The sequence below is a fragment of the Pan paniscus genome, chromosome 2, assembly GCF_029289425.2.
Source record: "Pan paniscus chromosome 2, NHGRI_mPanPan1-v2.0_pri, whole genome shotgun sequence".
NCBI lineage: Eukaryota > Metazoa > Chordata > Mammalia > Primates > Hominidae > Pan > Pan paniscus.
Window position 1 is genome coordinate 1,305,232 of NC_085926.1, and position 13,975 is coordinate 1,319,206.

Sequence of the window (13,975 nt, forward strand, 5' to 3'; positions counted from 1 at the left end):
TTTCTCCCGTTAAAAACTTTGTTAACACAGACTATTGCCGCAAAATGCATTTGATTAGACTTTTCTTATTTAAAAGGTTTTTATCATTATTTTTTGATAATTTTTTTTTTTTTTTTTTGCTGTGAGAATTCTAAAATATCTAGAGCACACACTATAATAGCCAGGAGGAATCCACCATATCATGTAATTCAATCACACAGATAGAAACTAACTTGGCTAGCATTTGAACTGAGGCATTCAGAATCTATTTGTCAGGTCTGTTCTGGATGAATACAGCAGGAAAATGACTCAAAATGGGCTTAAGAAAAAAATAATATATTGGCTAACTGAAATGTTCAAAAAGGTTGATGCTTGTTTGTTTTTCGGGGGGTGGGCATCAAGCATGCCTTGAGTTAGGTGTGTGAAGAATTCCAAGTTTCTTTCCTCTGTGTTAGTTTCAGGTTTCAGAGATGCTTTCTCTATTTGGTGGAAAATTATTGACTAGAATCTTGGAGTTTATACCTCACTGTCTCAAAAAACCTCAGTGGAAAGAGATCTCCTCTTCAAGAGCCATTCTGCAAGCAGTCCTGGAACTGAGTCTAATTGTCTCTGGTTGCTTTGTCTTCATCCCCATGTTTGTCTAGTCAAGGTGGCTATGCCCTACGAGCCTCTCATGGCAAGACCTGAATTATGTGCTCTCACCTAATGCCAGAGGTGTGGTCAGCCCAGCTGAAATGAGATGGGGAGGATTGGGTTTTCTAGGGAAAATAAAAATGCAGGTTAAAAAAAAAAAAAAAAAAAGCAAACACGTGTCCTCTGCAGATTTAGAATCCAGGACATTAATTCTTGTAACCGTCTTCAAAATGGAACAATATAAGTTTTAAAGCCCAGTACTGTACCCTGAATCTTATAACCTTCTCCTTAATTGAATGGTTTATCAGACTTACAACTCCAAACACAATTGAGAAAGAAGAAAAAAAGAAAGGAAAGAAAGAGAGAAGGAAAGAAAGAAAGAAAGAAGAGAGAGAAAGAGAGAAAGAAAGAAAAAGAAAATTCTAGAGGGGTTTCTTTCTTAGTGAGATTTTCTTGTCTCTTTTAAGTCTCATGTCTCTTGCGTTTCTTGCCTTTTGCTATCATTCTGGTGTGATGGTAGCTCTGCAGAGCAATAAGTTATCAACATATGTTCACAATTCATGGTTTTTCACAATGGTTCTACTACTAATTTTTTTTTGTCTTATATGCCATTCATGTTCAATTCTCTAGACTTCCATTTTGATGTGTGTCTAAAGCCTATATAAAAATACTATAATAAGAAATATTTAAGGTTTCCTACAGTTGGTATTTTAACTAAAGTAGCACATGATTAGAGCCCACTGGGAATTCTAATTAATTGAATTTTTAAGAGGCAGACCCTGAAAGTATAATTTTTTGCAAGTGATTTATTAGATGAGTTTTTAGAAAGAACCCAAAGGAAAAGAGGGAAGTGGGGCAGGGAAGAGATAGTACCAAGCTCAGTATACTGTCAAGCAAAGTTCCACAGAAGGTAAATTTGATTCAATCCTATAGCTCTGGAGAGAATACAGGTCACACCTAGAGTTGTCTCACAACTAGGAGCACGGGAGCTGGAGAAGTTATACCCTAGAAGCCAGTCATTTATTGGTTAATGGCTGCTCCTGGGGCTATGTAAATTCCTAGGTACTTTCAGTTCTCTCTTTGTGAAGATAAATTAGCTATAACAGCTTGAGGACAGTGTCCAAAAAGAGATAACATGTACTGGCTCTTAAGGGTACAAAGTACATAGGAATCTGGGGCGGAAGAGGGATTAGAAGGGATGTGAGTCCAGCACTGACATTTTCTGCTACATTACTCCTCTAAGAAAAGTGTATCTAAATAGGATACTCCATTTCTTGTATCAAAGGGAAAAAATGCTTGTCCAGTAAGACTTCAGTGTTGTCACTGAGTTATTTTTCTTTGGACAAGGTGGAATTCTCTTTACACCCACACAATTGGGCCACTTCAAATGGAGATCCACTTTTGTAAAGTAACAAATACCTAGGCTGCAAGGGAATGATCTAATTAGGTTTGTGCAAAAGTAATCCTACTTTTGCCATGACTTTTAATGGCAAAAGCCGCGATTACTCTTGCACCAACCTAATACAACAGCTGTGAAGTCAGTATTCCTTTGAATTATACTCATAGCTTCTACTTCAAGAAAACCTGAAAATGAATCCCAGCTCCGCCTCTTTAGCTTTAGAGAAGTAAGTGAAATTATATGTACGTATTGTACAGATACATAGTACTTGGTACTCTGTATTGTACAGGTACTGTGAGTCTGCATAATATATGCATATAAGGTAGCTATTTGTTGTAATATTACAATTATCATAATTGTCAAAATGTTCAGTTAGGTATTTAGTTATGTTAAAAAATGACTTCTGTCTTCACAATATAATAACTAAGAGCAGTGGGAAAAATACACAATTTTTACTTATATTTTATCTGAATGTTTTAGATTAAAAGCTTTTTCAGTTGGATACTTTGCATGTATTTGTTATAAATCTCAGAGATTTGCTGTCATAAAAAGATAAAGGATCATGAATTCAGACAAATATTAGAGCTCTATTTTTCCTTTGTAAAACAATTTTCTCAGAAAATTTTTATTACACTGGTAATGCATGCTCATTGCAGGAAAATAATGAAAACCAGAAATAAACAGCAGAAAATAAAATAAAATAAAATAAAATAAAAGACATTTATATCACAACTACCCATAGATAAAAACTTCACATGCAATACATACAACATATGCATTTTTAATTGAATAATACCTCATATCCTATAAAATTCACTAGACATTGCGAATATCTATGTGAATAAAGTTCCTTCTAGAATTTCATTCTTATTGGTTAGTATGCCATAAAATGAATGAAAAAGAACATCAGTTATCTGAGGTTAATTGTTGCCAAGAATACACCAATTTACTGAAATGTCAACTTAAATTTGTGGCAAGTGGCAAGGCTTTTTAAAAGGACAAAAACTTAGTATATGATAATAATTATTTTGTACTTAAGGCAATTCAAAATTCAAGTTTTCACTGTAATTGTATGTTAATTCTGAGAATAATTGAATCAAACATTGATTTAGGGCACATTTTCTGACAAATATGTTTGAGTGCATATGATTTTTATCCTTGTGCTTTATCCTTGATGTACATAGGAGGATAATAATTTTTTCCAATAAAAATGTCTAAGACTTCATAAGTTTTCTTGCTTGAAGCTTCTACTGAGACATCCCAACTTTCTGCAGTTGTTTACTGCTCAAACTCTCCAAATCTTTATTTGCCAAGCACTTTGCATGTAGTTGGATGAGGCTCCCACATTCCTTCTGGTGACTTGAAGAAATTCTGCCTCTTCTTCAAGGTTTACCAATTGACTTTGCAAAATGACTTACTACCATTATTATTATTAATTTGAAATATAATTAGAATAGAATTATTTAAATCATCTAAAAATCTATAAGGGAATGAAGAATGACTTGACAAGAGGAAAGGAGAGATATTAATGTGAACAGACTGGGGATTCATTTTACAATTCATTAGTTTAGTAGTGAATATTTTCCTTCCGGAACTTTGCTTGCAGCCTGCCCATTCTTATTTTATGCCTTCTAAACCGTTAATTTCTAAATTCATCCCTTATTGTTAAACACTTGGTTTCACTTATTATAACATGTGTTTTTGCTCCTTTGAAAGATACCCATATTAGACTAAAAATAATAGATATGAGAAAGTAGACGAAATTAATATTAATAAAGTAACTTTATTTACAAGTTCTTTATAACAGGAGACAGGGTGCGATGTAAATCCATCTTTGTTTTACTTTTTTTTAAATCGTATATAAATGAGTACTTTTTTTGAGGATCATAGAGCCTATTTACCAGTTCATATGGGTCTGTTTTATAGTGCTGTTTTCCCTGGATAATTTACCTCACCCATCACATGTCTTCAGTTACCTATTAGTACCAGTTTAGATCTGGAATACTTTATATTTTTACCTTAGAAACTATAAATATATATATAAAGCCTGCCTAGTCTTAAATGTCATGTTCTCACAAAGAATTTCCTCGACCACTATAATAAATTGACATAATCTTGTTACTATCTCTGCACTCTATTTCTTTTGTTTCGGTTATTGCAGTTTGCAAGTGTACTTGTTTTTATTATTTGTTTATGGTATGTTTTCCCACTAGTCTGTAAGCAACATAAGGGGAGAGGACATGTCTATTTTATTCACCAGTATTTTCCCTGAACATAGCACAGTGACTTGCATACGGCAGGCACTTAATAAAGTGTTAAATAAATGACTGATTGACTGAATGGCGAATGATTGCATGATCTGAAAACTAGTCATAATACAACAGATTGATAGAATATTTTTCTTGAGAGTTATTTGTAAGGATGCTCTTCTTTTATTTTGCTGTCATAAAGATTAAACCGTCTTCTATTCTAATGAGGTGTAACTGTTTAGTCCAGTCCCTGATATTAGTTGGAGAAGGTTGGACGGGAGCCCGTTGCCAGGGAAAGTCAAGTACAGCAAATCCCAAGCTATCCTTGAAATCCCGAACTTCCAACAAGAAGATGAAGGCTTTTATGAGTGCATTGCAAGCAACCTTCGAGGAAGAAACCTTGCAAAGGGTCAACTCATTTTTTATGGTGAGCTAATTGGATTTCAAATGTATATAAAATATTTGGTAATGCCCTTCATAATAAATTGTGGAAGTCATTAGCATGTTGTGAAAAAGTGTCATGGGAGAAATAAGGAAGGCATATTTCCAGGTTTAGATGCTTAATACAATGATCAGCAGATGGGAATGACTACCTTTAAAATACGGTTTTAATTTTAGCATGGTCTATGAATGCTATTGTTTATTATAATTGCCTTCAAAATATCAGCAGTGTCATGTTAAAGCCATAAAAGTTTATAATAAAAGGAAGCATGAACTCCATATATTTCCCATTAAACGTTCTGCAGCAGATTATAGCAATCTTGATTCTAATTCTAAGTAGAATTAATAAATGAAGAAAAAAATTGATAGGAAAAATATAATACTGCATGGTGGTTTATAATATTTGTTCCTAGTTTTCATATTTTGTCTACTCATAAGTAGGTAATATAAAAAGAAGGCGATTACATTATTTAAAATTATGTTTGTCTCAGTTACAAAAATCTCTCATAAACTTAAGAAAGACGATGAATGCATATATTATCTAAAAGCTGTCTTTGTGTCTTCTTTAATCCAGGATTGAAATTTTCTCTTACTTAACATTAAGTAAACAATACAATATATCTCAGAATTTGCAAAATGCTGTATACTATTAAAAGATCCTTAACTTCTTTGATAAACTTAATGTATCTGTATTAGATAATTTTTAAAAAGTATTGATATATGGCCAAAATACTTTCCTATGTGACATGTTTATAATCAATGATAAAGTAATTAGAGAAAATATGTGTGTGTGTGTGTGTGTGTGTATGTGTGTGTGTGTAATAACTAGAAAAATCCAGGATACTGTAATTATCCCATAGGAATGTTGATTGAGTGCCCGTGGGGAGAACATAGTGTGTGTCTGTAATACTATTTTCCATTTTCTTTAGAATTTCCAACTTTAACCTGCAATGAATACTACTATTTTATATATAGAATATAATTTCCTACTCATTATTCTCCTACAGTTTTAGCAAAGCTAGCCAAGAAAAACAATATTTTTTTTCAGTAGTACCTACACTTTAAAGGAAAGTCTTTGGAATTTAGTATCCTTTGTAAATAAAATAGGATACAAATGGGAGTTTTAGTAGAATGAAGATATTGAATGCTTTGGCTAGTTTTAAAGAAATATTTTCCATTTTATATATGATAGACAAAGATATAATCAAGGGATGAACCAGAACACAAAGGTATCTGTAAACTGGAAATCAATAATAAAGTACCTTTCTCTATACTGATATAGCAAATGTTAGCTTACATAGCAATTTTACAAACATTCACTTATAGAATTCTTAATCTTAAGAAGTAGAAATCTTAAGATTAATATTAAGAGGTAGAAACAATGTTCAGTGATACTATAGGCAAAAATATCTTAAGTTAATTGTGCAGGATCTCACAGATAGTGATTGTCAGATTCAAGATCAGAACCTTGAAATGTCTTCTGAAACTGCCATAGCATTTCAACATGGTGGTCTAAGCTCATTGTACTATATCTCACCACAACCAAATTAGCCATTTAATTAGCCTGAAATGGTCCTTGTAGGGGAATAATGGATACTTAATAACATAATCATTATGTTTCTTAGTCACATATTAATTCACTTTCTGAAGTGCTTTCAAAAGAAAAGAGGATTACTGACTCAGTTACCTCAGAGTTGAATAATAACTGAGAAATTCAAGAAAAGAATCTCTCAGTCTGTTATATTGCTGTGTTTAAGTTATAATTCAGAAACAAGTAATATTGTATATCCATCTATATTGTAATTTTATAATCTCTAAAAGAAATCTCTAAAGTATTATTCATCATAGAAAATAGAACATGTTCAGAGGAGTTAAGTGGCTTTTCATAACCAGTCAATATGGCAGAAAAAAAATCTAAAACTCAAACCTGTATGGTAGACCCAAAATCCTAAGCATGTTCTCCCATGAATTTCCTACCTAGTTTTAAATTTAAAACTTTGCTCTCCAGAATTTTAATCATCCAAAGAATGTTCACGTTGAATAAATAAATGTGTTCTATAGCCACAATTATTGCATTAAGCATAAAATCAGATATATCTGAAACCTTTGTAAGTTATGTGAAATTACATATGAGCATGCATTTAATTTCCCAGGTCAAACATATATTAGGACAATTTCTAAACAAATATTTATGAATTATATAATTTTGTTAATAATACCCAGAAACATGATTCAATTTCATCAGTAGATCTAGTTCTTCTAAGTTTTGCCTTGATTTGTCCCTCAAGGCTGCAGGAAGCATATTCTATAACTGGAAGTTGTCCTGATTCCTGCAAGAGGTAATCCTAGGCTTAGTTCCCACCACCCAGAGACATCATGATTTCTTTTACTCATTTGTAGTCTCATTGAAGGGTCTTCTGTCTTGGTGAAGGCAGGTTTTGCAGTAGAAAAACTCTAGAAGTCAGACAGACTTGCGTTTTATATTGTATACAATTTCGAATCCTCTTGGTCCTACTTCTTACTTCAGCCATTGCTACGGTGACCAGTTCAGCACTGTGTTTTGTAGATGTAACCTGAAAGAGTGTTGTCTCAGGTGCAAAACTACTAAGTACATCTTGTTTTCTGTTCTGGGTTTCCTTTGGCTCCTTCGTGAGCCTACTCAGCATTTAAGCATGCCCAGTTTGGATGTGCCAGTAGTTTACACCTGCTCTACCCTTAGATGACCATGGATGGGAACTAAATGATCCCCCTTCATTTCCCTGGGCAGACAGCTCTTAAAGACTGCTTAGAAGTTGACATAAGCTGGAGAAAAATGGATCATGTTGGTGGTCAACTCAATAACTCAGCCTTGCATTGACTTTTTTTTCCTTCCCGGTGATTACCTTTTTTTCCTGATGCTTTTCCCTTGGGCTCACATCCTCAAATGAACATGTGGAACTCGAGCCCTTTACTTAGGTTCTGCTTTTAGGGTTCAAATTTTGGCTTCCCTGTTTTCTACCATGTCATCTTGAACAGGTTACCTAACATCTCTGCGAGAATCCACTGAAAGATTGTAGAGGGAATTAAGTGCAATTACAAATATAAAGCATCTGGCTTGCCACAGCCTGAGAGTCCAAGGGAAGCGTCATATACTTCTATATATCCAAGGACAGAACTAAATAAAGGAGAAGGATTAATTGGCACCTCCAGGCAGTTTCCAGTCAGTTTATGAAAGAGATATTCATGTGAAAACATTTAATTTCCAACCTGCCTGTTTCCATAAATGATGGTAAAAATAATACAATCTTACTTTCACATCAATTATGCCAGTTTCTTGTTGTCTCAGTACTATGAAGAACTTTCTCAAATTAAAGAAAATTTGGAAAACTCACACCCAGAATTAAAGTAAGATACTGAACCTGTATAAAACTCCAAATGTTCACCATTCCTTGTCAAGAATTTTATCTAGGAAAAAAGAAAACTGGATTATCTTTCTACCAAAATGCAAGGAAGCTCATGTTTGATTTATGCTTCAAGGTATTGAGTTGTAATTGTGTCTGAAATAGATACAGATTTATTACTTTTAGTTTAGAACAAATATAATCAGTGAACTTTCAGATTGATTACACAGGTTCAGATTTGATATACATTTTCTAACTCGACCTATGTTCTGATATTTAGCACGGATTTATTCCTTGTCCCTGTTCTACATTTTGCGTTTTCCCACAGCTCCCAAGTTGTTATACAGGTGGAGCAAAATGACAGATGACAAACATTTAACTTGAGCCAAATGCCCAATGATATTTGCAACAGGATTTCTGTCAACCCACATTGAAGCTCCTGCATTTCCCCTCCCTCAAATCGTGTGTGTGCAATCCAACTGGACCCAGTTAGCCTTGTCCTTCTGATCTCCACAGCCCTTGTAATGTAGCCTAATGTCTTGGATAATTGCCTTACCAAACAGTGGCACTTGCCTTTTTGAAACAGCTCCTCCAGAATGGGAACAGAAAATCCAAAATACATACCTCTCTATCTATGACAACTTGCTCTGGGAATGTAAAGCTAGTGGAAAGCCAAACCCTTGGTACACATGGTTAAAAAATGGTGAACGACTCAACCCAGAGGTAAGCAACTATGTTGATATTAAAAGCTTAACTACTCTACTAGGTAAATTTTGTTACTAACAGTACTAGTAACTAACAGAAACAGCTAATGTTAATGGAGTCTTTGGTATGTTCCAGGAAAGGATGCATACACTGATTTATTTGATCCTTAAATAAACTTACAAAGTAACCCATCTTTCAAAAGAGAAAAATAAGTGTAGACAAGACAAATAACTTTCACAAAATCACACAGCCAGTAAGAGATTCACATTTAAATATCATCATCATCATCACCGTCATCATCGACACAGATAACACTTACTGAACTCTCATATGAGCCAAGCCCTGTGTTAAATATTTTTCCGTGCATTATCTTATTGCACCCTCATGAAAACATTATGAGAGAGATACAAGTATTATTCCTTTATGTAAATGAAGAAAATGAGTTTCAAAGAGGTTAGGCTATTTGTTTAAGGTCACACAGCAGCTAGTAAATGTTAGAATTAGCATTTTAAACTTTTATTTCGGTCTGATATCAGGACCCAATCTCTTAGTCACTACCCAGTATTTTGCTTTTATGAACACTGACGTCTGTCTTTAAACCCCTAGGAAAGTAAATAACTAAGGCAGTTATCCACATTTCTCAATTTAAAGCATACTTTCTTCTACAATACCTAGAAAATGAAAGATTTGTTTTTTACCTATTAAATTATCCAGATAATTGTGTTAATTCTCCATTTTACTTTGCACATGTAGGCATAGCCAGAGACACAAAGAACATCTGTTGTTTGGAAGCTGAATATAATGCTGTTCTTTGTTTCAGCATCAGTGAAATTTTCTTCCTGCATGCCTTTTGCATATAGCATTCTGTTTCCTCCAGCCTATTTTCCTTTTCCCTAGAGGATGGTAATACATGCCTTGAAATATTTAGTCTTAAGTTATATTTGTACTATTAATTAAGTCACTATGTGCACTCAAAATTGTATTTCTATACCCCAAATGGGGTTCTGTAACAGATTTTGGCTGTTTAGGCACACTTTATAGTAGTTTGTAGAAAGGAAGGATTTAGCTACTCCAACTCAAGACTCAATTAGAAAATTATCACATCATCACATTTCAAATGTTTTTGAAACTTTTGGAAAATGGAAAGCCAAGGCAGTGTTCTAGTCGTGATATACATGTCTAACATTATTGTTAACCGTGTTTTCCTGGAATAATTAGGATGGTGGAGTATTCCAAATTACTATGTATACCAAATAACAGAAAGTTAACACATTTTATGCAAAGTATGTCAATTGTCAAAGAAATGAGATAACATAAAACACACTAGTAACCACTAAAATTATCCTAAACATATTTTCGTTTTTTAAACTTAAAAATGCTGCTCAGAATCTAGTAGTGTATTAATACACCAAATTATCAGATCTCATAGATATACAAAAATGTTGTTTAATAACATATCCTGGTTAAGAGAATGCTATATTAATGTACAAGCACCTTTATATGCCTTTTCCTTTATTAGGAGAGAATTCAAATAGAAAATGGGACACTCATCATAACGATGCTGAATGTGTCAGATTCTGGTGTGTACCAATGTGCTGCAGAAAACAAATATCAGATAATTTATGCAAATGCTGAATTGAGAGTTTTAGGTAAGTCATTTATTTACAACCAACAAATTCAAAATGACGTTTTAACAAGCTATAATTATACATAATCCCAACCCAATTTTTTTTGTAAATTAGAAATTGCTGTCCCATCAAATAATGGGAAATGTCTACATTAGCTTTTTACAAAATTCAAGGTGGTAATTATTATTCTGCTTGGGCAATGCACTGGGGCTTCAGAAAAAAACCCACCATTGGGTGCATCCAAACCAGAGGAAGCTCTTACAAAGCTGATTCTAGCATGAATTTTTGAGTATAACTCAAAGAATATCTTTAGGAATATTTTCAGCTGCAAATTAAAAAGTAATTAAAAAATCACAATTCACAGTAACTAAAAGAAACAGTAATTTATTTTATCTCTTAGCAAGAGGGGCATTGGCTGCCGGGCATGGCACCTCAACTTGACAAAATCCTTTACACCTTCCCTTCAGGATCAAAGCCTCATGGTTACAAGATGGCTGCTCTAGTTATAGAAATCAAGTCTATGCTCAAGGCAGAAGAAGAGTGAGGTTACAGAACTAATCACATTTATCTCTTTTATTAGAAAAGCAGAATTTCCCTTAGCTTCCATAGTAAACTTTTTATGTCATTAACTAGAGTTCTGTCACATGACCATCCAGACATCAAGAGGAGGTAGAAAAATAAGTCCCTATAGTGAAAAGTGCTGAGATTGAAGCAATTTGAGAATGATATTTTGGGAAGTCCAACCAGTGGTGTCTGCCACAATAAATGACGCACTGATAGTTTTCAACCCAAGGGTTTCTTAGTGGTAGGAAGAACAGAGGAGATAAAAGAGAGGAAGGATCAAACAACAAGACACAAAGTTTTATGAGCTTATGGGTGATGAGCACTCATTCATTTGCTCATTCTTTCTATCGCTACTGTTTGATTGAACATTTATTATGTACTGAGCTGTATCAAGATGAAGTGATCTTTATCTTCACTCAACCTATAATTTCAAGGAGAAAAAAGTGTCAGATTTAAAATATGGCAATTCTTATGGCTAAGAATTGAGGAGTTGCTATCGTTGCACATGACAAGTTGAACATAACCTACATTGAGGACATTCCCTTTAATTTAAGATCAGAAGTAAAAACGTGCATCAGTAAGGTGAAGGGTAGAGAAGCAACATCTGAAAAGCCCAGAAGCAAGAGAGCATGGCATACCCGAAAGAACTTCAGTTCACTTGAGCTTTAGATTAGAAATGGAGACTGGACACATGGATTCCAACATTCATGAAGTTGGAAAGATTTAGATGCACCCTGACAGCCTAATAATTTCTTGTCCTTATGAACTGGCATTTGTTCAACATGTATTTAGTGGGGAAAAAACCGACATAGTGATACAGCATTTCTGATTTATTTCAATAGTATTTGATTGCTAATAGCAATAAAATATTTCTGATTTATTTCAGTTGCTAACCACAATACAATACCACTGAAATAAATCAGATTGGTATATATACATATATAAATCACATATATATGTATATACGTATATATGTATATGTGTGTGTTTCTTCAACATCATATGTTCCATTGCTTATATACATATATAATAAATCAGAAACACACATACATATATACATGTATGCACATACATGTATATATATATGGGTACACATGTATGTGCATACGTGTGTGTGTGTGTTTCTGATTTATCATATGTATGTATATGACATATATGATCATTGTTTTGGCTGGAATAGACTTTCCTGGTCAGAATTAAAATTCCTTCTTCGGCCTCTTTTGAAACCATCTTCATCCTCTTTGTTGTAAATGCTATTAGAAAAGTGACTTTGTCTAACTTGCCTCCTCTCTACCCTTGCTTTTATTATTGCAATGACCACCAACAAAACAAAAATAAGTTGCATTTATTGAGCCTATACTTTGCGCCAGGCACTATACTATAATTCCCTGCAACTGTTACGTCATTTAATCTCCACACTAACTTCCTAAGGTAATATCTTTTGTCATCTTCATTTTACAAACAAAACATAAACTCTAAAATGTTAAGTCAGTATTTGGTCCGAGACCACCTTGAGCAAAGTAACCTGAAAAGAGGTTACAGCTATAAATATTAGATTCTGTCTAGCATAGCAAGTCACCCCTGGAGTCACTACATGTTAACTGAGTAATTAAACAATTTTGTTTTTGATTTTGTTTTTAGCCTCAGCTCCAGATTTCTCCAAAAGTCCAGTTAAAAAAAAGTCTTTTGTTCAAGTTGGTGGGGATATTGTTATCGGATGCAAACCAAATGCTTTTCCCAGGGCAGCTATCTCTTGGAAAAGAGGAACGGAGACCCTTAGACAAAGCAAAAGGTAAACAAATCTTTATTTTTAAAAATATTTTTAAGTGTTTGTAATATAACATCTTCCAAATTTTTAGGTTTTAGTAGGCCTTTCAAAATTTCCTCTTTTATGATAAAGTTTCATTGGCATACCTAGAGACGCCAGCATTCTTCTCATCATAGTAAAATTGTAAAAAACAAAAGGATCTTATAAAATAAAGACCTGTTTGTATAAATTAGCTGCAATATTTTCAGTGCATGCACTTGTAATAGATTTTTAAAAATCTTTTAAGACCTTTTTCTACATTCAGTTTGAAGGCTTCCTCCTGAACCAGCCTGCTGAGAAATCAGTGCGAAGAACATTTCACAAAGGAGAGAGACACTCATTGGCACACACCTGGTGTTGTGGTTTTTAAATAGTCACACAGGTGTTCACCCCATGACAAAATGAATTCACCACATGAAGAAATGTAGAGAGGTTCCTGTAGAGAAAGAAGAGAGGTTTCCTACCATAATGGATACAGTTGAGAAACCCTAGGTCAGCACTGGCATGTTTTCTAGGAGACTTTGACAAAAGAAAAAACAACAACAACAACAAAAAAAGACAGGTGTTTTTCTCTACTTGTAATATCTTTTATTCTATTGTACCGTAGAGCCTTGTATACATGAGGTGACTAGACCATAGATGCTGCTCTCTTTTGATGACTCACATGTGTTACTCTATAATCAGATATGCAATTAAATCCTAATGTGAACGAGCCATTGTGCTGAAGATATGAAAATAGTCCCTTTCGTTCAATGAGCTCTTCTTCAGCATCATATGTTCCATGACTTATATGCATACCAGGATGGGCAGGTAAAAGGCCAGGTGAAAGAAAGGACAACTAAAATGTGTTAAAAAATGACAATTGTTACTCTTGGAAGAAATGACTGACGGACTAGAAAGTGAGTTCCATACCTAAAAAGGATAGTCACAACTCCAAATTCTGTCAACTGGTTGTCTTGCAGGAAATGAGAACTAGGTTTGTAGAACTTCCAATGTTTCAGAGAAAGCTAGAAGTCTGCATTCTGGTATTGAATCTCCCATGCCAGAAAAAAGTAGCCATAGGATGAATGCAGGGCCATCATTTTATCACTTCTAATCCCAAGATTTCATTTGTGGCCGAGGAAAAAAGAGGTTAAAACAAACAAAAGCAGGGGTCTCTGTAGTTTGTGTAGAGTCCCTTTGTGGTTATA

The 13,975-nt window shown here is 34.0% G+C and overlaps 1 protein-coding gene across 7 annotated transcripts in view; it reads left to right on the forward strand.

The window, feature by feature from the left end:
* LOC100990608 (contactin-6) overlaps window positions 1–13,975 on the forward strand; it is a 320,384-nt gene that overhangs the window by 224,303 nt on the left and 82,106 nt on the right. For 6 of the 7 annotated variants that reach the window (XR_004670426.4, XM_034955669.3, XM_034955665.4 and 3 more), the window contains exons 8-11: window positions 4,503–4,687; window positions 8,668–8,804; window positions 10,306–10,435; window positions 12,620–12,770. Coding sequence is in view for 6 of the 7 variants with exons in the window: in XM_034955669.3 (XP_034811560.2) it covers window positions 4,503–4,687; window positions 8,668–8,804; window positions 10,306–10,435; window positions 12,620–12,770 (603 nt within the window). In the remaining variant the exon portion in view is untranslated. The remainder of the gene's footprint in view (window positions 1–4,502; window positions 4,688–8,667; window positions 8,805–10,305; window positions 10,436–12,619; window positions 12,771–13,975) is intronic. The other variant, XM_034955666.4, reaches the window with a different exon arrangement.